The sequence below is a fragment of the Phacochoerus africanus genome, chromosome 1, assembly GCF_016906955.1.
Source record: "Phacochoerus africanus isolate WHEZ1 chromosome 1, ROS_Pafr_v1, whole genome shotgun sequence".
Classification (NCBI taxonomy): domain Eukaryota; kingdom Metazoa; phylum Chordata; class Mammalia; order Artiodactyla; family Suidae; genus Phacochoerus; species Phacochoerus africanus.
Genome location: NC_062544.1, coordinates 103,171,710 through 103,197,115, shown reverse-complemented (window position 1 = coordinate 103,197,115; position 25,406 = coordinate 103,171,710). Strand labels below are relative to the sequence as shown.

The window sequence follows — 25,406 nt, the reverse complement described above, 5'->3', positions numbered from 1 at the left end:
CTTGGTCTTTTGTTAGGAGAATTTGGTTCATTAAACTTGGTTTTATTCCTACTCTGTTAGGCTTCCTATTTACAATATTACTTGTTCTTTTTCCCTTTCTTTAATTTTGATCACTTGTTCATAATTCTGTTCATTTCCCCTTTCACTCTGTGAATTCTCAGGATCTATTTTCTAATTGTGCTACAGTTCTATTCCTAATAATTGTATTTATTTCTATGTTTTCTATAATTATATTATAGCTGAATATTAATCTCACGTAGGTTTTCTTTTGCCCCCTTGAGAAATCATTCCATATCTGAAAATGTACTTCTTTTGCCTTAATAGATAAATGATATCTCGGTCACACACAGAATTTTCCATTTGTAACTCTTCTCAGTAGCCTATAAACATTTTTTTTTTTTAATTTTTTCATAGTCTTGCAGTATTGCTGATGAGAAGTCTGGTACTAGTATAATTCTCTTTTTGTTTGAAAACATCTTGTTCTGGTAGCTTGTAAGACTTTCTCTTTATACTTAAATTTCAGAATTTTAACCATATATCAAGGCACGTGCATCATGCTTGCCCCCACTAATTCTGCTGTAGATTTGATAAATTGTCTCAGTCTGCATATTCAAGGTTTTTTTTCAGTTCAAGAAAATGTCTTCTATTATTTATTCTTCGTCTGGAATTTCTAGTACTTGCAAGTTAGGTCTCCTAGATGCCTTTTCCCTGCTTTCACAACGACCATTTCTGTGTTTCTGGCCTGAACTGCAAGATATTTCTTGCACTTGCTCTTCCAGGACATTAATGCAGTTCTCTGCAGGGACTATTCCCACTGATTTTCTTAGCGCATTCACTGAATTTTTGTACCTAGAAATCAAGGGGTCTTTTAAGTTCTAAAAGTTATTTTTGAACTCAAAACTCATTTCTTGAACTATCATCTTTTGAGTGGTCTACAAAAGTTTTTTTCCATTAGTCCTATCTCAGTAAGGGTGCCAAATGCTAGATTTTCAACTTGGACTTCCTGGGCAGTGGTGAATGGGGGAGCACTTGAGGGCCGGGCTGTATTCATGGCCTAGCAGAGCCTGAGTTGACAGAGCAAAAAACGGGGAAGAAAGTCCCTACACTACTGGGCTCCTTGAGGGCAATTCAGCTCATCAGTACAGCTCCTCCCAGCACCTCCAGTGGGCAGTGCAGGCCCTTTCCAAGGGGTCCGCAGGCTCCCACTGGCTGGTTGACCTCACAGGACTACATATTTCAAATCTTCATCTTAGAACTCTAAGAGACGCAAGCATTTTCCTTGGTTGGTGGTTCCCTGCTTTTCACTCAGTATCAGAAAGCATGAATCCTGTGCCTAATCTTTCTCCTGGAGAAATGAGGAAAACTGTAGGCCCTGATGTACTTCCCAGGCTCCACCAGAAGCCTCACCTGGGATTATCCAGAAAGGGAATTTAAATGGTCAGAGCCACATGCTCAAGCTGTCATATTCCCAGAATCCTCTTCTACACATTCACATGTACTTTCAAAATAATCTATTTTCTAAACACAAAACCAATTTAAGCTTATTTTGTGAAAACTGGGAAAAGAAAAAAGAGGTAGAACCCTATAAACCAACTATAATGGAAAAAATAAAAATCATTAAAAAAGAAAAAAGAAGTAAAGCACAGAGAGGAGAAAATAGAATCCCACCAGTCTGAGATAATCTCTTCACATTTTGGTGTACATCATTCTAATCTTATAAATGCCATAGATATACTTATAAATATTCTTGCCTACTATATTTTAACCTTTTTCCCCTGTGATAGATATTGAACATTTCCCTATTTCAGCAATATTTATGAGATGTCATTTTTAATAGTTGTATACTATGTAATCATATGATGGGTACACTGGCCTGTTATTATTTTATCATCAAGTTGCTTACAATTCTGCAATATTATAATTTATGCTGGATAGTATCTTATAGCTAAATCTTTGTACATCCATAATTACATCACTAAGGTGGAAAACTGCTTGTATGGACAAATAGGTATATTTTTAAGATTTTTGAGATCATACTGCCAAATTTTCTTCAAGAAAGGTAACCATTTAACATTCCTATCAATAACTAATCCTCTACTTCTCTCTCACTATCCTGATCCTGAACCCAAATATTACCTTTAAGGAGTTCCCGTTGTGGTTCAGTGGTTAATGAATCTGACTAGGAACCATACATATAAAAAAGAATAGGCAGGTTCGATCCCTGGCCTTGCTCAGTGGGTTAAGGATCCGGCGTTGCTGTGAGCTGTAGTGTGGGTTGCAGAGGCGGCTCGGATCCCGTGTTGCTGTGGCTCTGGCATAGGCTGGTGGCTACGGCTCCGATTAGACCCCTAGCCTGGGAACCTCCATGTGCCACAGGAGTGGCTCAAGAAAAGGCAAAAAGACAAACAAACAAACAAACAAAACCCCCCCAAAAAACAAAAAAAACCCAAACCCCCCAAAAAACAAATATTACCTTTAAATCTTCTAATAGTTTGATAGATGGAACAGGAGATCTCATTGTTTTAGTATTTCTTTGATTACTAACCACACTGAACATTTTTTCTCATGTTTACTGACCAACTGTATTTATTTTGTGAGATGTCTGTTCATGCCCTCTGCTCATGTTATCTGGGATGTAAAGTTTTATGACTTTTGTGGCCTCAATCTTGACTATCCTCACCATGAATAATCTCCTTTTTCTCTTTCAATAATTTTTACCCAAAATTCTAATCTGACTGATACTACCATTGTACTTCCTGCTTTCTTTTTTGTTATACCTGTGTGATGGCTTTTTGCTCATTCTCTTTTACCTTGTTCTAAGTCATTTTGTTTTGAACATGTCTGTTAGATAGTATGTGGGTAGAATCTTTTTTTTTAACCTATTGTGATGCTCTGACTTAAAATTCCTTATTTGATACATATAAAAAAGAATATATAACAAATACATTCATTATTAAAGAAGGTAGTCACATCTATTTATATATATATATATATTTATTTTTATTTTTTTTGTCTTTTTAGGGCTGCACCTGTGGCACATGGAGGTTCCCAGGCTAGGGGTCAAATCGGAGCTGTAGCTACTGGCCGACACCATAGTGATCCGAGCCACCTCTGCGACCTACAACAGAGCTCACAACAATAATAGATCCTTAACCCACTGAGTGAGGCCAGGGATTGAACCTGCATCCTTATGGATGCTGGTCAGATTCGTTTCCACTGAGTCACGATGGGAACTCCTCCATTTATATTTATTACTAGCTCTTTTCCAAGTCTCTATTTCTCCTCTACTCTTTCCATTTCTTTTTCTTTCTCTCTCTCTTTCTCTCTCTCTCCCTCTCCCACTACCGCCCCCCCCACCTCTTTCTTTCTTTCTTTGCTGCACCCATAGCATGCAGAAGTTCCTGGGCCAGGATCAAACCTGCATCACAGCAGTGACCAGAGCCACAGCAAAGACAATGCCAGATCCTTAACCTGCCAGGCCACTAGGGAACTCCATAGTCTTTCCATTTCTTGGTCGGTCCCTGGCTCCTTAACATTCTGTTTCATTCATTCAACTTCCCATGAAAGAATGTTATAAAAATGTGAAATGACACTTATAACTTGCACCAAATATGTTCTTTAGTGGCTAAATGGGATAACTGACATAGCCTTTAACAAAAAAGATGACTTTTTTGTAATTTCAAATCTCCAAGTAAATGGCTGCACACATACTGTCACAGATTCTCATTAAGGATGTTGGTCAAGGATGGGACAGACACGTGGCTACAGCAGTTCTACATCAACACTGACCTTCTGAAGCCCACCATTCTCCTCCACCAGTGGCGGAAGCACACTGGGGCTGCTGCCTGGTGGGGCCTCCACATTATAATCCCGGAAGCAGCAGAAGAAAGAACTGAGGATGCTTCGGCTCCTCTGCTTCTTCAGGCTGACGTTGCACTGGGATGCTGGAAAGACAAAAAAGCACAGTGTGGCCAGCTGGAGCTGTAATGCAATGGGAAAACCTTAATGAGCAGTTGCCCTGGAGTCCTGATTCCAGGAGACCTACTCAGGACAAGACGACAGGGGCCACTGGGAAGTTGCTCTGAAAGATTATTACGGGAATCCTAGAGAACCAGATGGTCAATGGAGTTTAGTCCTGCTGGCTGGACAGAATTCTTCTGGCCTTGGCCCAGTGGTGGCTGCTTGCTCATTAACTGACCCAACCCCAGGGTCACGCGCCATCTACATTCCTGAACCCAGCGGATAAGGTCTCCCAACCCTGCACGAAGCACTACTTCGAAATATAGATCCTTGCAGGCACAGATCTCTAAAACTCTCTGAGAAGTGTTTTTCTGTTAAGGGTACCAAGAAAGAATCACTTTGAAACTGGGTTCTTGGACACTCCCTGCTCACCATGGAAATGACTAACTTCATGGTGTATGAAATAAGATGTGTGAGGGCACAAAGCAGCCCTCTTCTTAAACTCTGCCATTTGTCAAGAAATTGATGGAGCCTCGACCCACAGAGCTCAGGGCTGAAGGCTTCCATTACCCTTGAAACAGACACAGCAGGAGAGGTGGAAGAGAAGGTCAGGGTCAGCCAGGGCAAAGCCCATCTTCATAGGACCCGGGCCATATAGTGCCACATTCATTCCCTAGCCTGTCCTGGACTAAGGCTCTGGAGGGAGGGACAGATCCTTGCTGTTACCCAGGGCTCAAACAAGCCGCCACAAGTCAGAAATAAAGGGCAAAAATTAGTACAGATGAGAAACACACCTCGGGGGAGGGGACTAACAACTTGAAGGTGCAGGAGCATTTTGCCTGGGAATGCAGCCAGGGCTGTCCCACCACATACCACGTCTGGGTGGGTCAGCAGCACTGAGGAGAGGTACCATGCCTGGGATGCATGGGAATCATCACTGTAGGAAATTGTTAAGTCCACATGATAACTGTTAGAGTCTCTCTCTCCCACAAAGCATTTCTGGCACAGTTCCTTTCTATACACTTGTGTGATCTGTATAGCACCCACTTTCGCAAAAGATCACAAAACCTTTGCAGAGAATCTTGGGGTACTCCTCTGCCTGCAGCAAAACCAAATGCCTTCAGATAGAAGTTCTGAAAAAGTCCTAAAAGGTTGTTTTGCCAGCATTCCACAGGCATGGATGGTCTCTCCCCTGGGTTTAAGCAAATGGTCCAGTTAACGGAATTCAAGTGAATTAAAGTTTCCCATTCACTAAAGATGAGCTTTAGACCCACGAATCCCTGGAAAAGCTGGCTTTTTTTTCTTTTTTTTTTTTTCCCCCTTGTGAATCTGCAGGTGCATGGCACAGGGCAACTATCTCCTCACTTCAGGCCCCACACAGCAGGCCAGACCAGGCCACAGGGACCACCAGACACAGAGGCCTCCCACGCAGCAGGAGTGCAAGCCATGATGATCCCTGTATCCTGACGCCTTCCCTCTGGGTTCCAGAACTTTACAGTCCTCATTTCACAGAATCCTCAGAGCTACCCAAGGAGAGGTGTTACTGCTTCCATTTTACTGCCAAGAAAATACAGCTAGTAATTGTGTGTGCCAGGATCTGAACCCAAGTGGGCCTGTGCCCAGAGTGCGTGCTTTCCCCATGCACCACGCAGAAGACAAGTCTAAAACAACTTAGGTCAGATTAAGGGGGAAACATGCCAAGTGGGGAGAAAAGTGCAGCCAATAAACTCATATTTAGTATAAACAAATGGTTAACCCGCTTGGTGTTACTTTGGGTGTTTCAGTTTTTATGCCTCACTCAAACAGTTTAGTCAGAGGAAGAAAAAACTGTGTCTTCCTCGCCTGAGAGCACATTTCTCTGCAAGTAAACAAGTTGTTTGTTCATGTCTCGGAGACACTGAGCAGTCAACCCCCAGGCTGGGCAATAAAAAGGCCTGCAAAATGTACTCTCCCAGATCATGTAAATCTTTCCCATAATTAACTAACAAATAAGTTAATTTTTTTTTGGTCTTTTTAGGGCCACACCCATTGCATATGAAGATTCCCAGGCTAGGGGTCTAATTGGAGCTAAAGCCACCGGCCTATGCCATAGCCACAGCCACACCAGATCTGAGGCACATCTGTGACCTATACCTCACGGCAATACCAGATCTTTAATCCACTGAGCGAGGGCAGGGATCGAACCTGTGTCCTCATAAATACTAGTCAGATTCGTTTCTGCTGAGCCACGATGGGAACTCCAACGAGTTAACTTATATGCTTAAAAAAATATTCCTGACCCTGGAAGTAGCCCCCAGCGAGCTACTTATGATTGGCACCATAAGATCTTTATCAACTTGGAGTGTGGCAGCCACTAATAGGGCTGGGGGCTCACTATTTGTTCCAGTTGCTTGGGATGCTGTCACCCCCGACTGGGAAAAGGCAGCTCACTCAGTTCTGCCTTCTCTGTAGGAAGAGGTGAAGGAGCCCAGTAGGTCTCATGTTCAGGCATCTTCCTGCTAAATTAGGTTAGTACTAAGGCCTGCAGGAATCTCAAGGCAGTTGGGGGCTTTCTAGTTTCCTAATTACCCTTGGACTGGGCTGGTGCTCAGGCTAGCCAGGGAGATGGGTGGATGTCCACAGGGCCAGCCTGGGCCTCACCCCACCCACGGCACTCGCTGTTCCTGCAAGGTCAAGGTAGGGCTGTCTGGGTCTCTGGACCCTGCTGCCTCCCACCCCAGCTGCTGCCTCTCTGCCAGTTAGAATCCAGAAGGCCTTTGATTCACTTACCATCTTCTAGTAAAACGGTTTCAGTTGATGTATGGAGTCGAAATCTATATTTTAATGGCCAAATGTTAATCATAGATAAAAAATGCTAGATAAATAATTGTATCTCTGACTTGCTCATAATTGTGCAAAACAAATGGAAAGATTATAATAGAGAAAAGATGGGCAAAAATATGTCACAATGTTAAAAGTACTTGTCAGACACTGGGTATTTACAGCTCTTCATTCTGCATTTTCTAAATGCTTTATGGTAATTACATTTTACTCTAACAATGGGGTAAGAACACAGCCTTGTTGAGCTTTCTTTCAGCAACTTTGTTAAGCTGAGGAGAAACCATATCTTACTCCTACACCTAAACCCTAGGCTTACTCCTTTGTTTTCTACTCTACGTCTATGAAGCAAAAAACAGGCAACAGCAGTGTCATAAGTCTTGCAGGAGGTAAATGCCGTCCTGCTCCCTCTCTGTTCTTAATCAAGACTTGGCCTCTCACCACCTGCCCTCACTTGCTCCTTTGAAGGTCCCTTCTCAGATAACATGAGAGGTCTCCTGGTGGCCCAGGTAGCCAGCAAGAAGGTCTTTATCAGAATTGGATATTAAAGACAGTTTAATGCACATATCTTCTGGTTACACTGGTTTGGAGCATATGTTAAAAGAGTAAAGGAGGGAATTAACCACTTTGAACACCAGTCGAAAACATTTCACAAAGGTTTCCTTTTTTTTTTTTGGTCTTTTTGCCATTTCTTGGGCCGCTCCTGTGGCATACAGAGGTTCCCAGACCAGGGGTCCAATTGGAACTGTAGCCACCAGCCTACGCCAGAGCCACAGCAACTCGGGATCCGAGCCGTGTCTGCAACCTACACCACAGCTCACGGCAACGCCGGATCCTTAACCCACTGAGCAAGGCCAGGGGTCGAACCCGCAACCTCATGGTTCCTAGTCAGATTCGTTAACCACTGCGCCACAACGGGAACTCCAGGTTTCCATTTTTTAGCTTAAAGACTTAAATATAAGACATGACACCATAAATTCCTACAAGAGAACATACACAAAACATTCTCTGACATAAAACTTACATCAGCATTTTTTTAGGTTGGTCTCTCAATACAACAGAAATAAAAGCAAAAATAAACAAATAGGATCTAATCAAACTTATAAGCTTTTGCAGAGCAAAGGAAATCATAAACAATGCGATACGAAAAGACAATCTATGGACTAGGAGAAAATAGTTGCAAATGATGCAATTGATAAGAGTTTACTTTCCAAAATATACAAACAGGTCATACAATTCAATAACAACAAAAATCCAATCAAAAGTGGGCAAAAGGCCTAAACAGATATTTCTCCAAAGAAGACTTAGAGATGACCAACAGACACATAAAAAATGCTTGATATGGCTAATTATTAGAGAAATCCAGATCAAAATCACAATGAAGAATCACCCCACATCAGTCAGAATGGCCATCATTAAAAAGCCTACAAATAATAAATACTGGAGAGGTTGTGGAGAAAAGGAAACCCTCTTACACTGTTGGTGGGAAAGTAAACTGGTGCAGCCACTATGGAAAACAGTATGGAGGTTCCCCAAAAAACTAAAAACAGAATTGCCATATCCCAGCAATCCCACTGCTGGGCGTATATCCTGAAAAAACCATAGTTCGAAAAGATACATGCACCCTAATGTTCACAGCAGCACTATTTAAAATAACCAAGACATGGAAGCAACCTAAATGTCCAGTGAGGGGGTTCTTTTGTGGTGCAGTGGGTTAAGGATACAGTGTTGTCAACACAGTGGCTTGAGTCGCTGCTGTGGTATGGGTTTGATCCCTAGCCTGGGAACTTTTGCAGCTGCAGGAATGGCCAAAAAATTAAAAGATAAAAAGAAGTCCATCAACAGATGATGTGGTGCATAGATACAATGGAATACTACTCAGCCATAAAAAAGAATGAAATAATGCCATTTGCAGCAACACGGATGCAACTAGAGATTATCACACTAAGTGAAGTTAGAAAGAGAAAGGCAAATACCATATGATATCACATATGTGGAATCTAAAATGGACTTATTTACAAAACAGAAACAGACTCACAGACATAGAAAACAAACTTATGGTTATGAAAGGGGAAAGGGGGGAGGGATAAATTAGGAGTTTGGGATTAGCAGATACATACTATTATGCATAAAATAAACAAGGACCTATTGTATAGCACACTGGGAACTATATTCACTATCTTGTAATAACCCATAATGGAAAATAATCTGAAAAAGAATCTTCTATATTATTTATATTTCATATACATATATATCTGAATCACTTTGCTGTACACCTAAAACTAACACAACATTGTAAATCTATTTTTCATAAAAAAATTTTCATTTTTAATCAGATTAAGGAGGAAGACGTCATTGAAAATCATTCCAAAGGTTTCTGTTGCTTTCCCTTGATCATCCCCCCCTCCTATCACACCTGCACCTGCCCCCTCACTTCCGGTTTTCTCATGGTAGACTCCTCATCATACTGATATCCTACTTCCCCTTCTTCCTCTGCTCCTCTCCTCACTTCTCAGAATATCCCTGTTCTTTAGGGGTTGGTTCAAAATCTACCTTTTGGAGGAAGCCCACTCCAGCCAGTGGAAGGGATCAGCCACGGAACTCCCATTCCTCTCTTCCAACTACCAATTCATCCGCCTGCCTGCTGGACTGACATGGCCCCTGGATGCCTCCTAGGAGCTGCTCAAGCCAGCATGTCCCCTCTTCACCCGGGGCCCCAATCTCCTAGTCTAAGCATCGATCCTCCTCCCTCTCATTAAGTTGTTGGTGTGGGTATCCTTAGCAGCCCCTAAGTCTGTCCTCACAAGCCCCTGTCCTGGTCTGATGCCAGCTGGGGCCCTCATCATCCTGGGCCTGGAGAACAACAGCGGTGGAACTTGTTTCCTTGCTGCCAATTTTGTGTCCCATATAATGACATGATCTACCTCAATGAAGCCCAAGAGGTGAGGAGAATGTTTGATGGATCTGAGTGTGGCCCCCGAAGTCACCTTCCTAGGTGTAGGCTCAACCAGCAAATGGTTGGGACTTAAGTGATGTGATTTCTTAAGTGACATGATTTCTCCTTGTCTGAATAATGGGGACAATAGGCTTGTTGTGACAATTTAATGAGTTCTTAAAAAATACTGAGAACACTGCCTGGCACAGAACAAGCATTTCATAAATGTTAACTCTTATTACTACCATTATTAGTCTCTTAAAAGCATTTGCTCTGTAAAGGAACTGGGGTTCTCTAGGTAAAGCCTGGCTCATAGGCTGGATTCTGTGGGTACAGTCTGTTCCCTGGCATCTGACAACTAGGAGGCATAACTTACTATAACAGATCCTGGTTACTTAAATTGTCATTTAGAAAGGAAAACTAGAAAAATTTCAGAAGTGACTCTACTCAATTGCTCTAAAAACTATAGAGAGGTAGAGATGAGGAAAGAAAAGGGAAGGGGGTAAGTGTCCAGATAAATGCTATTGGGGGCTGATGACCTGCTTTCCCTGAGAAAAAGAACAATGCTTTCAAGTTGAGGGGAGGAAGCACCTACTCTCTCCCACCCACTTCCTCAACTCCCCTCTGCTGAGCTCTGGACCTGCCCCATCTGCATCTGACCCAGGGGCTCCTCGCCCCAAGCTGTGCATCAAAAAGGAGCACGTTCCAAGTGTGGAGGACCCCATGAGGACCAGGCAAGGAGGCCAACAGACCCATCAAGTCTCCTGCAGGCTCTCCTATTGGGCTGTTATATGCCACCATTTCCCCCAGGCTCTGGGAGTGCAGGCCTGTCAGAAGGACTATCCTCTTCCTCTTCCTTAGTCCTGCTAATGAAGACACACTCACGGCTGGTCCCAGTGGCCGCCCTTCATCTCACACAGACTGTTGGCCCACAGAATTGGAAATCCACAGGGAAGGAAGGGGAGAACCCTGGCAGGGTCAGATGGGGTGACCCTAAGACTTAAGTTTCTCCATCGCTCTGAGCAGTCCTGGGTGGGGCAGAAATCCTGGGGAGGGTTGTCAAGAATTGGAGATGTGGGGTGTGGGCCTCTGCCACGCCCACGGCGTGTGTGACACTTGAGGACAAACAGGCACATGGCTGTTTTCTGGATTCCTCTTGGGAACTAATGCTTCTCTTGAGGCCCCTGGACTTGTATTACTGCAGCCCAGCACATAAGGACCCTGCTTCCCACTCCTACACATCCCCCTCTTTCTCCTCCAAGGGCCGGGGACCTCCCATCCTCTGGCAGAGAAAAAGAGGGGCTGAGAGAGCCTATGAATGGGGCGGGTGACACCGGATGCATAGATGGTTGCCTTCCTTGAGTCTTTAATCCTAAGGAGAGACAGGAAGCCTCTCAAATACCTTCCTGGCCTCTCTGGGCAGAGGGCTGGCCCAGGTTAGAACCAGTATCTTCAAAGCACCAGTTGCCGACAGGGAGCACAGGAGACATCTGCCCTGTCTGCCCCCAGAATCCATGACCCTTCTTTCCCATCAAAGTTCCACCACTCTCACCCCACCAACTTCCAGTCCATTCCCAAAACCTGTCCAATCAGAAGCACACAACTGGCTCAGGGGTTGGTGCATGACCCATCTGGGCCAAGGAAAGCCTGTCCCAGGATTCAGCTACACTATTGTTAGAACTGTTCTCTTTTTGCTGGTTTGCTAAGCTGGTAGGACGTAAGCCTGGAGCCACCAGGGGCCATCATGGCCACCAAGTGAGAAGCACTTTCCTGAACACATGAGCTGAAACTGAGGAAAAAGTAGCTGAGACAAGGAGAAGGGCAGGGCTCTGGGGACTTGGTTTCAATAAACTAGACCTTCCTGGAATTTTCATCTATATAAGAAAATAAATTCCCTTTTCCTTTTAAGCCAGCATGTATTGAGGTTATGTTATTTGCATTGGAAAGGATTATCCCTGAAAACGTGGGCTCCTAGGCTCAGAAGCGTAGAAACACTGATGATTCACACAAGACACGCATACCCAGCAGGAGAGACCCTTGAATGAGGATCCTGATATAGTATGCATCCTGCTGTGATGGGGCAGCAGAGGGCACTGCTGGGGCCCAGAGAAGTTGCACACAGTCCAGACTTGTCGGGGAGGGGGGGGGGAGTGACTTCGTAGGAGAATTGTCTTCTAAGCAGGGCTGACAATTTTATAAAATCACTGGAGGGCAGAAAGGAGGGAAACAGCAACGTGCAAAAGGCCTGAAGTGAGAGGGAACATGACAGAGTTGAGAAGTCAAAGTGGTGAGGAGTATGAGATGGGGGTGATGACAGCAGGGACCTTGTAAACCTTGGTGATGAGTGTGGATTTCATCCTATGGGCACCGGGCGGATCTGCAGTACAAATGCCATGGTTCGACTTCTACGGCTGCAACTGAGTTTAAATTTTAAATTATGACTAATGCATGCTCTCAATCTGCATCAAAGATTACTGGATATTTATAAATCACAGACGTGGACTCTTGTGTAAAGGGCCTACAATGGAATTTCTTATTTAAAAACTTGCTGGAGTTCCCGTCGTGGCGCAGTGGTTAACGAATCTGACTAGGAACCATGAGGTTGTGGGATCGATCCCTGCCCTTGCTCAGTGGGTTAAGGATCCGGCGTTGCCGTGAGCTGTGGAGTAGGTCACAGATGCGGCTGGGATCCCACGTTGCTGTGGCTCTGGCTTAGGCCGGCAGCTACAGCTCCGATTGGACCCCTAGCCTGGGAACCTCCATATGCCGAGGGAGTGGCCCAAGAAATGGAAAAAGACAAAATAAATAAATAAATAAAATTAAAAAAAAAAAAAACTGGCTTTATTTATTTATTTATTTTTGGCTGCACCTACAGCTTGTGGATGTTCCTGGGCCAGGGGTTGAACTCATGCCACAAGCAGTGATGATGCTGGATCCTCAACCTGCTGAGCCACAAGGGAACTTCCAAAAAGCGACTTTCTTTCTTTTCTTTTTTTTTTGTCTTTTTTTTTTGCTATTTCTTGGGCCGCTCCTGTGGCATACGGAGGTTCCCAGGCTAGGGGTCGAATCGGGGCTGTGGCCGCCAGCCTACGCCAGAGCCACAGCAACGCAGGATCCGAGCCACGTCTGCAACCTACACCACAGCTCACGGCAACGCCGGATCGTTAACCCACTGAGCAAGGCCAGGGACCGAACCTGCAACCTCATGGTTCCTAGTCGGATTCGTTAACCACTGCGCCACGATGGGAACTCCTTTTTTTTTTTTTTTTCAAAAAGCGACTTTCAATGCAAGTTACATGAAAAGAAAATGGAGGAGTTCCCATTGTGGCTCAGTGGTTTAGGAAACCGGCATCAGATGTAGATTCAATCCCTGGCCTTCCTCGTGGGCTAAAGATCCGGCGTTGCCACAAGCTGAAGTGTACGTCTTGCTGCAGCTCCAATTCAACCCTTAGCCTGGGAACTTCCATATGCCACAGGTGTGGCTCTTAAAAAAAGAGGGGTGGGCTTGAGAATACATCTGGGTTCAAGTCTCAGTCCTGACATTTGTTAGCCAGTGAATTCATCTACCCAAGCCACATCAGCAATGTGGGAACCATAACATCTACCCCCACAGGATTGTTGTGTGGAGGTAGCAATAACAGGTATGTTTGTGTAAGACAGAAAATCTACCAGCAGCTTAAGGCATAGCAACAAAAGCTTATGACTGGTTTAGGTCCAGTGCAGTGTCTCACTGGGAACAGAAGCTAGCTTGTATTCAGATAACCATCCTCACAAAAACAGTTTGGCTTTATGAGAAAACACGTAGGCAGACCCATTTTGGTTTTGGTTATGTGAATTCTAAACTTAGGACTTGAAGGAGCTCTTTAAAACTCTACCTCCTAGCTAGTGAAGGTTTCTTTGTCTAATAATAATAATGTTAGAAAGTAAACAAACAAATAAGCATCTCCACATGAGAAGCTTAAAATAAACCCCAGGATTTGGGCTTTTTCGAGGAAATCTTATTGAAACATGGTTAGAAATAAAGTGCTGTAATTAAAAACATGGACTGTCCGGGGGAAAGTCCACCAAGGCTGATGTTGGGGTTTGGTCCCTCAGTGGGAGGAGAGGACTTGTTTATGTCAACAGATGGAAGGTATCTCTGAACCCACCACTGGGTGGTATGATGGTCTGAGAGGGAGGCATTTTCTTTTTTCTTTTTTTTCTTTTTCCTTTTAGGGCAACAGCTGCAACATCTGGAAGTTCCCAGCCTCGGGGTCAAATAGCAGCCGCAGCTGCCGGCCTACACCACAGCCACAGCAACTTGGGATACGAGCTGCGTCTGTGACCTACACCACAGCTCATGGCAATGCCAGATCCTTAACCCACCAAGCAAGGTCAGGGATAGAATCTGCGTCCTCATGGATACTTGTCAGGTTTGTTACCACTGAGCCATGACGGGAACTCCGAGGGAGGCCTTTCTAATCATTCTCTCCTACTGCCTGGAGAGCTGACTGGTTCCCTTCTATATCCAGAAAGTGAAATGTTGACCCCAAAAGCCAGTGTTCCCTAATTAGTGTGACAGCTGCCCAGGCCACATAACTGCTGACCTTTTACAGTAATTCTTGATTGGGACATGGTTTAGATTCCAGATGTGGAGAGGCTTATGAACTTCCCTGAACCCGACTGCAGCACGACAATCTCTGGGTCTACCCCAGTTCAGAGCTTTGCACACTCTCCTCTGCAAGCACCCCACCCACCTGTCTTTATCTGTGATCTGTCCTTGAACTCCCAGTGCCCCACACACTATACCATCAAAGGAGTAGTTCAGGGTCAAGACAAAAGCAGCTGAAACATAGGTGGAAATGTTTGCTACTGACTATGAATCCACCCCGTCATTCAAGTTTCTCCCTAAGTGAAGAAACTGCATTTCAGCAGCTACAGAGGACAAAGCTGACCTTTCATTTTCACACTGCCAAGCCAGCCTATGTGTTGGTATAAGTTCCTGATCACCAAACCCAGAATAAGACAATGTCTAGAGGAAAACTGATTTCACATACAAAGTCTCCTGCTAATGTGTCAAAGCATTAAAACCTCAGACAGCTTCTTTTCTGTCACAAGAGCAGAACTGAGAAAGATACTGTGTAGCAGATTTGTGCAGTCCACATGTTTACAGCAGAATATTAAAATATGTGGACACTGGAGTTCCCTGGTGGCCTAGCAGTTAAAGATCTAGTGTTGTCACTGCTGTGGCTCGGGTTCGATCCCTGGCCCAGGCCCTTCTGCATGACGTGGGCACAGCCAAAAAAAAAACAACAAAAAAACAAACCAAAATGAAACAAAACAAAAATATGTGGACACCGACACTGTTGTGTCTGCAAAACAGCAGTTTCTCAAGGCTATTTCTTCACATGTGGGGATGTCATGGCATATTACAAGCCCGAAGAGACCATGTAGCGAATTCACAACCTACATTACGACATAAAATGCTAAACACCTTTTTTTTTTTTTTTTTAAACGGGAGGAGAGCAGTTCCTCATTTAAGTGAATACACCATTTCTTCTCTTGCAGAACTGCGCTGCAATCTCTGGCATGCATCCCAGGGCCGTGGTCTGGAATGGGTGTCTAACAGGAAATTCTGGGCAGTCTATGCATACATTACATTCCTTTCCCACCCCGAAAGAGTTGTCAACAAACACAACTTTGCTCTGTGTGATTAAAAAGGGGGGGAGGGAGCTTGGGGGGGCGGAGAGAGGCCAGGGCACAGACCTCACAGAGTTCAAAAGCAGATGTGGTTGTGAGAATCCAAACTTCCTTTTCTCCTAGAAGAAGGACTTAGTTACCTTCTAGAGATGTTCAGTCAGTCCCTAGTCTATTTCTGAGTCATAGATTTGCCCAGGGAATTGCACCCAACACTCTGAAAGAAATACACCTTGGGCAGCTCTTTCTCTGCTGCAAGCTGTAACTGGCAGTGGTTCTTTCAGCCAGTGAGGTAAAGGGGAAGAACCCGTAAGGGCTGAGGGCTAAAAACTGGGCGGGAGAAATTCTATTCTCATCCTCCTGAGATGGTGGGAGGTTGTCCCCGCCACCCCCACCAGGTTCACAGTGGGTTCGTAATAGCCCATGTTAGCTGAGAGCCTTGTTGTAGGAGGCCCTTGACATAAATCACCTCTGGCCTTCACTGGAAGAAAACCAAGACTCAAGAGCATACTGCGCAGTGAGGGCACTGGGGGTCAAGGCCAGAGCAGCCTGACTGGAGGGCGCCCGGCCTTCCCACCATCCGTTCCTGCATCTCCCTAGCACTTTGCAGGTTTGAGTCTTATTTCCAGGGAGAAACTCTAACTCTGAATATGAGGCCTTGTGCCATCCCCGCATTCACTCCAAATACCACACTATTGAAAACTCTAAAATAACCAATGATACTCCTGCAGCCCTATTAGCTGAAGCCACTATGAGTTGTTCCACTATGAACATTTTTAGATTTCATCAGATATCCTTCTATAATCTTAATTTTGATTGGCTGTACTGTATTCCACTGTATGGATGTGTACTGTGCTCTACAGTAAACTAACTCTGGACATTTATGTTGTTTCCCTTAAAAACGTGTCACAATAGGAATTCCCATTGTGGCTCAGTGGAAACAAACCTGATAGCATCCATGAGGACGCAGGTTCAAGTCCTGGCCTCACTCAGTGGGTTAAGGATCCCGCATTGCTGTGGGCTGTGGTATAGGTCGAAGATGCAGCTCAGCTGACGTTGCTTTGGCTGTGGCATAGGCCAGAGGCTACAGCTCTGATTTGACCCCTAGTCTGGGAACCTCCATATGCCATGGGCACAGCCCTAAACAGACAAACAAATAAAAAAAAGACTTAAAAATGTATCATAACAAATATTGTAATTCCTCTGCAACTACTGTGCTGGGAACAAGCCAGTTGTTCATCAATGTGGGACAAAATATATATCCCCTGTGGAATATTATACAGCTATTAAAAGAAGACTACAGCTCCAAGTGCACTGACAGTAGTTAACACTTAAACAAGATTCACCAAGGCACTGTTCTATGTACTTTACATACACTGACTCATGTAATCCTTTCAGGAAACTTATGAAGTAAGAACTATTATCATATTCATTTTATAGATGAGGAAACTAAGGCCCAGAGAGGTTGAGAAACTTGCCCAGGATAACACAGCTACTAAGCAGTAGACTTTATTCAAACCCAAGTAGACAAGAGTTTAATTTCCACACTATTTTGCCTACAGATAATGGAACACACTCTGAGATATATTAAATGAGAAAAGCAAGGTACAAATGGAATGTTACAGAGTGCTACCATTAACCCTTTAGATACACAATCAAATAAATTAACAAAATTAAAAACACAAGCATGTTCATATTCTTCTATGTACAAAGAGCATATCTAGAAGGATTTATAAATAACTGGTTACCCCATGGGAGAGAAAAGGAAGACACACCAGAAGGGAGGGAGAATGACTTTTCACTCTATTTCATTTAGTATCCTTTGGATTTTGTTATCAGTATTAAAATAATAATTTTATATTGCATATTGTGCATTAAAATAAGAAAAAATGAAAACACCAAAAATAATAGTGCAGTAAGCATAGTATACATAATTTTATGGGCACATTTGATATAGACTCCAGGAAGAAATTCCTAGAAGGGTGACTGCTTTTCAAAGACCAAAGTCTTGGGGTGTTTCTCCTTGGATCAAACACTCTTTGACATAAACCACAGCAATATCTTCTCAGATTCATCTCCTAGAGTAATGTCAATAAAAACAAAAATATGCAAATGGGACTTAGTTAAACTTACAAGTTTCTGCACAGCAAAGGAAACTCTCTAAACAAAACAAAAAGACAATCCAAAGAAGGGGAGAAAATATTTGCAAATGAAGCAACTGACAAGGGATTACTCTCCAAAATTTATAAATAGCTCCTACAGCTCAATACCAAAAACAAACAAACAAAAAAACAAACAAACAACCCCATCAAAAAATGGGCACAAGATCTAAACAGACAATTCTCCAAAGAAGACATATGGATGACCAAAAAACACGTGAAAAGGTGTTCAACATCACTCACCATTAGAGAAACGCAAATCAAAACCACTATGAGGTACCGCCTTACACCAGCCAGAATAGCCATCATCCAAAAGTCTACAAACAATAAGTGCTGGAGAGGGTGTGGGGAAGAGGGAACCCTATCACACTGTTGGTGGGAATGTAAATTGGTGCAACCACTGTGGAAAACAGTATGGAGATTCCTCAGAAAACTAAAAATAGAATTCCCACTCCTGGACATCTATCCAGAGAAAACCATGACTCAAAAAGACACATGTACTCCAATGTTCATTGCAGCACTACATACAATAGACAAGATATGGAAACAACCTAAATGCCCATTGACAGAGAAGTGGATAAAGAAGATGTGGTACATATGCACAATGGAGTATTACTCAGCCATTAAAAGGAAAGAAATAACGGCATTTGCAGCAACATGGATGGACACAGCAATTATCAGATAATGAGACACCAACATCAAATGCTATCACTGACATGGAGAATCTGCAAAAAGGACAGAATGAACTTCTTTGCAGAACAGATACTGACTCACAGACCTTGAAAAACTTATGTTTTCCAAGGAGACAGGTTGGGGGTGGGGGATGCACTGGGGGTTTGGGATGGAAATGCTATAAAATTGGGTTGTGATGATTGTTGTACAACTATAAATGTAATAAAATTCATTGAAAAAAATCATGAGAAAAAATACCAAAGTCTTTGAAAAAAAAAATGTCAAGCCTCTTGATATCTATGGACAATCTGCCACCAAGAGATGAGGTGTCAATGTATACACCCTCTACCAAGCTGAATGTTGAAAATGGCAACTCACTGCTGCTTTAATGTGCATTTCCTGGAATGCCATCCAAGTTCTACAATTTCTCTTTTGGTCACCTCTATTTCTTCTTTTGAGAACAGTGCTTATATATATTTTTTTACCTATTTTTCTATTTTTTTTCTTTGACTTGTAAGGTTTCCTTCATCTTATATCAGCAACACAGTCCTTGAGCTGTTTCAACACTGGAAATTGTCTATTTGTTTTCAATCTTTTACTTTTTTTTTTAAATAGTAGTTACATATGCACAGAAGTTTTAGTTTTTAAGCAGTGAAATCTAACAATTTTTTAAATGATTCCTTCTCATCCTAATATACTATCCTTTAATATTTTCTTCTAGTTCTTTCTTAAAGTAAATAAAGTAATTTTTGGGGGGTCTTTTTTGGGCCGCACCCCAGGTACATGGAAGTTCCCAGGCTAGGGGTCAAATCAGAGCTGTAGCTGCTAGCCTATACCACAGCCACAGCAATGCAGGATCTGAGCTGTGTCTGTGACCTACACCACAGCTCATGGGCAATGCCAAATCCTTAACCCACTGAGTAAGGCCAGGGATTGAACTTGCATTCTCACGGATACTAGCTGGGTTCATTACCACTGAGCCACAACAGGAACTCCCTCTTTTTTTTTTTAAGTAAATATTTTTTATCTCTTTGGAGTTTATTCTGGTACACAGTAAAATACATGAATCTACCTCCTCCACAAATGATTAATCAAATATACTAACAATATTTACTGAAAAATTATCCTTATACATTGATTTGGGCATTCTATACTGTTCTACTCTATCCCATCCCACTCCACTCCCCTGCTTGTGCCAATAACACATAGCTTTGCTACTGTAGATTTATTGCTTTGTATTTAATAGTGCCAGTCTTCTTTCATTTATTTTTTCAAAAACTTCTGGGATAGTCTAACTCTTTATGCTTCCAGATGAATGTCAGAATCACTTTATCAAGTTCTAAAATATACCATTAGGATTTAGTTGCATTAGGCTAATGAAATATACATCCACTATTTCTAGTTAATGCCATTAAAGTAATTAAAGGAAGGTTAAAATGATAAAGTTAAAAAATCTATTTGTTGTACCTTATTCCTAAAAACTGTGCCAAGATTAAAAGTAGTCTTGGTTATCAACTTAAGACAGATTGTTATAAGATGTTTTATATAAATTCCAAAGAAGATGCCTATAGAAAAGATAAAAAGAAAATGAGAAAGGAATAAAATCATGTCACCACACACACAAAAAAAAATATTGGGAGTTTCTGTTGTGGCTCAGTGAGTTAAGAATCCAACACAGTGTCTGTGAGGATGCAGGTTCTATCCCTGGCCTCACTTAGTGGGTTAAGAATCTGGCATTGCTATAAGCTGTGGTGTAGGTCACAGATGCAGCTTGGATCTGGTATTGCTATGGCTGTGGTTCAGGCCAGCAGCTGCAGCTCTGATTCAATCCCTAGCCCAGGAACTTCCATGTGCCTCTGGTGTGGTTCTAAAAACATAAAAATAAAAAAGAAGAAGAAAAGTCTCAAGTAAATAATCTAACTACATTTCAAGGAATTAGAGAAGAGCAAACTAAGCCCAAAGTTAGTAGAATAAAGGAGGTGACAAGGATTAGAGTAGAAACAGAGAATAGAAAAACAACTTTAAAAATCAATGAGACTGAGGTGGTTATTTCAAAAGACCAAAAAAGTTGATAAACCTTTAGCTAGACTAACAAAAAAGAGAGAAGATTCAAATAAGTAAAATCAGTAATGAAAAAGAAGACATTACAACTGATGTTACAGAAATAAAAATGATTATAAGAGACAACTATGAACAAATATGTGGCAACAAATTGGATGACATAGAAGAAATGGAAAAATTCCTAGAAACATACAAACTACCAAAACTGAATCATGAAGAAAGAGAAAATATGAACAGACCAATAATGGATAAGGAGATTAACACAGTAATCAAAAACTTCCCAACAAAGAAAATTCCGGGGCCAGATGGTATCAATGGAAAATTCCACCCAATATTTAAAGACGAAATTAATGTCAATCCTTCTCAAACTTTTCAAACAAATTAAAGAGAAGGAAATACTTGAAACTCATTTTATGAGGCCAGCATTATCCTGATAACAAGACCAAAGATATCACAAGAAAAGAAAACCTTAGGCCAATAGCCCTGTTGAATCCAAATGTCAAAATCCTCAACAAAATACCAGCAAACCATTAAAAGGATCATATACCATGACCAAGTGAGATTTATTCCTGGAATGCAAGGATGGTTCAACACACAAAAATCAATCAATATAATATACTATATTAACAGAGTGAAAGATAAAGATCACGTGATCATCACGTGATCAATAGGTGCAGAAAAAGTATTTGACAAAATTCAACACTATCTCATGATAAAAAATAATTGAAAAAACTAGGATTCAAAGAAAATGAACTCAATATAATATAGGGTATATAAGAAAAGCCCACAGTTAACATCATACTAAGAGTAAAAAATAGGAAGCTATTCCTCTAAGATCTGGAATAAGGCAAGGATGCCAATTTTTACCACCTCTATTCAACATGGTATTGCAAGTCTTAGCGAGAGCAATTAGGCAAGAAAAAGAGATAAAAGCATCCAAATCAGAAAGGAAAATGTAAAATGATCTCAGTTCACAGATAACATGATTTTATATACAGAAAAACCTAAATATTCCACAAAAACTATTAGAACTATTAAATGAATCCAGCAAAATTGTTGGGTACAAAAATCAATCTATAAAAATCCACTGCATTTCTATCCACTTGTAATGAACAATCCAAAAAGGAAGTTGAGAAAACAATTGCATATACGATAGCATCAAAAAGAATACACTACTTAGGAATAAACTTAACAAAGAAGGCAAAATTTTCTACACTACAAAACAATGCTGAAATAAAGAAGACATTAAAAATGGTAAGACAGTCTGTATTCATGGATTAGAAGACAATAATTGTTGGAGTTCTCTTCATGGCTCAGCGGTTAATAAACCAGACTAGGATCCATGAGGATGTGGGTTCGATCCCTAGCCTTGCTCAGTGGGTTAAGGATCTGGCTGTGGTGTGGGTCATAGACATGGCTCAGATATGGTGTTGCTGTGGCATGGGCCAGCATCTGCAGCTCCGGTTCAACCCCTAGCCTGGGAACTTCCATGTGCTGCAGGTGTGGTCCTAAAAACAAACAAAAAACAAAAAACCCTAGATATCCACATGTAAAACAATACAATTGGACTCTTATACCATGCACAAAAATCAACTCAAAATGGATTAAAGACTTAAATGTTGAAACCTAAAATTATAAAACTCCTAGAAGAAAAAAACACAGGGAAAAAAACCTTCATAACACTGGTCTTGGCAGTGCTTTTTTGGATATGACACCAAAAGCACAGATAATGAAAGCAAAAATAGACAAGTGGGACAACATTAAACTAAAGCTTTCTGCACAGCAAAGGAAACAATCCTTTGTGAAAAGGTAACCTATGGGATGGGAGAAGATATCTGCAAACCATATGCTTAGTTAGAGGTTAATATCCAAAATATATACGGGACTCCTACAACTCAACAGCAGAAAAATTCCCCAAATAATCAGATTTTTTTAAAATGGGCAATGGACTTGAATTGACATTTCTCTTAAAGAAGATACATAATGGCCAACAGATGTATTAACAGATGTTGATGATCACTAGTCAGGCAAATATAAATTAAAACTATAATGAGGTATCACCTTACAAGGAGGTGTCACTGTAAAGATAACTACTATCAAAACAAGACAACAAAATAACAAGTCAAGGATGTGGAGAAACTGGAACACTTGTGCACTGTTGGCAGGAAAGTAAAATGGTGCAGTTGTTGTGGAAAACAGTATGGAGGTCCCTTAGGAATGAAAAATCTCCTGTTTTTAATAGTAAAAAATATTATTATTATAGGTTACAGTAACACCACTTCTGGGTACTTATCCAAATGAACTGAAAACTGTATCTCAAAGAGATACATACACTGGCATTCACTGTAGCATTATTCACTTTTGTCAAGAGCTAGAAGCAACTCAAATGTCTATCAGTGGATGAATGGATAGAGAAACTGTAGTGTGTGTGTATAATGGAATACTGTTCAGTAAGAAAGAAGGAAATACTATCATATGCTACATATGGATAAACCTTGAGGACATTAAACAAAACTAAAAAGTTCCAGAGATTTGATGCACAACAATGTTCATATAGTTAACAATACTGTACTGTGCACTTAAAAATTCATAAAGAGGGTAGATTTCACATTATGTGCTTTTTTAAAAAAAACACATGAAAAGAAAGAGTGGCTTTGGGAGGAACACAGCTCCCACTGATGGAATGAACACCTGTACCATCCAAGAGGCTCACATGCTTGGCTTTATGTAATCCTCACCTCCTGTAGGAATCACCACCCTCATTTTGGTGGCTGAGGATACAGGCACTGAGATTTGGCCCAAGAATGCACTACTATGTACCAAGTGGAAGAACTGGAATTTGTATTCAGGCTGTTAGAATGCAAAGCCTATACCTTTCTGCCCACTGTCATTATGACCACTGGGATCTCTCTCTTCCTCTGGCCTGTGAGTGACCTGAGTGCAGCGGTGTGGCTTCTTTACTCCTGGCTCATCAACACCATCACCCAACAGTGGGCACTGCGAGTATCTTCTAGGTAACGAATGCATTTGCTTCTTCTTGTGGATGAGAACCACAGTTCATTGATAAAATTCCACTAACACCTGCTATTACTGGGTCAATCTTCTTACAATGAATTTAATTGTTATTATAATTTTTTAAATTTTTATGGCCACACCAGGGCATATGGTAGTTCCTGGGCCAGGGATCGGATCCAAATCACAACTATGACCCACACTGCAGTGTGGCAATGCTGGCTCCTCCAACCCACTGCACTGGGCTGGGGATTGAACCTGCACCTCCACAGTGACCTAAGCTGATGCACTCAGACTCCTAACCTAACCCACTGCGCCACAGCAGGAACTACCCAAATGCATTTAATCAGAATTACTAAAGTATTTGTTTTTCTCAAATACCATATGATATCACTTATATCTGGAATCTAATATAAGGCACAAATGAAACTTTCCACAGAAAAGAAAATTATGCACTTGGAGAATAGACTTATGGTTGCCGGGGGAAGGAGGAAGGAGTGGACTGGATTGGGAACTTGGGGTTAACGGATGCAAACTATTGCCTTTGGAATGCATTAGCAATGAGAGTCTGCTGTGTAGCACTGGGAACTATGTCTAGTCACTTTATGATGAAGCATGATAATGTGAGACCATAGAATGTATACATGTATGTGTAACTGGGTCACCATGCTGTACAGTAGAAAAAAATTGTATTGGGGAAATAACAACTAAAAAAAATAAGAATAGTTTAAAAAATAACAGGAATTAAGTCCATAGAAACTTTTGACAATTTGTGTCTTGCAATGTACTCAGTGTCATGCCTAGTAGTGAAATGTTGTGTACTTAGTTACAAGATAACGTAGACAAGATGAGTTTGGATTAGAGTTTGCATTATTGATTACTGATTTGACCTTAGTGAAGGAAATACTGGCCCTTAGTGAAGGAAATACTGGCCATTGACATAGCCATCTCAGTAATTCTATCAATCACTGTATATTTGAGTGAGTAGCATTAGGACAGGAAGACTTGCCCCCGGTTTTTTTTTTGTACAATGTTATTTCTTCTAAAAGTGTTTTTCTTGATTCATGTAGACCTTGGAGTAAAAGTCTTCAAGGAAACTTAAATGTCTAAATGAATTATGTTCATGTTGTTTAAATATAGGTTTTCCAAGTGTTAAGCAAGTTGCTGTATGTTAATCATTTGCATTATTCTTGCATATGGAAGAACAAATCAGCTTTTCCCTATCTGGCAAGAAAAATGTTGTGTTGAAATAAAATGCAGATAACTGAGTTCCAATTTCATCAGGGGAAAAAAAAAAAAAGAATTACTAAAGTAGCAAGGCAGTTCACCCAGAATATTCCACTTCTACCATGGTTCTACAATTAAAATGTAACCGTATCTACATTTTTTTCTCTAATCAATCTTACCAAATACTGGGTAACAACTGAAAAAGGAATTAATCACCTCAAGTAATGCCTCATGAGTTCTCAATAATATCCCTCAAAGCACGGACGCTTCCCTATGCTAAAAATACAACAAAAAAGCTCAAGTCAGTCCATCAGTAAGACTTCAATTCTGACCTGGGTTGCTAATGACCAACTCTGTACAAACGTGACTTATTCCAAGTCTCTGCTCTCTGTGAGGCAAGACCTGGATGTCTGGTTATTCTGCCATGAGGGTTCCTTGATCAGAGGCCCTCCCACTCTTACCAGTCAGTTCAGTGTACCTGACGACAGGAACTGATATTCCTAAGTTGGTCCCATTGCCGCACCTGTGCCTTCACCTGCCCAGGGACAGCAGGAGATCTCTGGAATGGTTTGATTTTCAGAGCTGGAGGATCTCAGAGGGCACTGAAGTGGGTGGTTTCTACATGAGGACCTGGGATGTAAATTGTGAGTTGGGGTCTCTGGGAGCCCAAGCAACAACACGGATGCAGACTCATGTGGAAATGCTACATTCTGCGGCCACTGGGAAGACACACACCCACATGTGACACTCAGTAGCTGTTTCTTACTCACATTGTTAAAGGGCTTCTACGTCTCTACTAACAAATGAGAACAAAAATTAATTCCCTGGGTTCCCGCTGTGGCACGATGGGTTGGGGATCCAGCATTGTCTCTGGGGCAGTGCAAGTT

At 41.8% G+C, this 25,406-nt stretch overlaps 1 protein-coding gene across 1 annotated transcript in view; it reads right to left on the bottom strand.

The window, feature by feature from the left end:
- Positions 1-25,406, bottom strand: part of CTDSPL (CTD small phosphatase like) — a 121,163-nt gene that overhangs the window by 30,754 nt on the left and 65,003 nt on the right. The window contains 1 exon segment of the mRNA XM_047770189.1: positions 3,790-3,944. Within this exon segment, the coding sequence (XP_047626145.1) occupies positions 3,790-3,944 (155 nt within the window).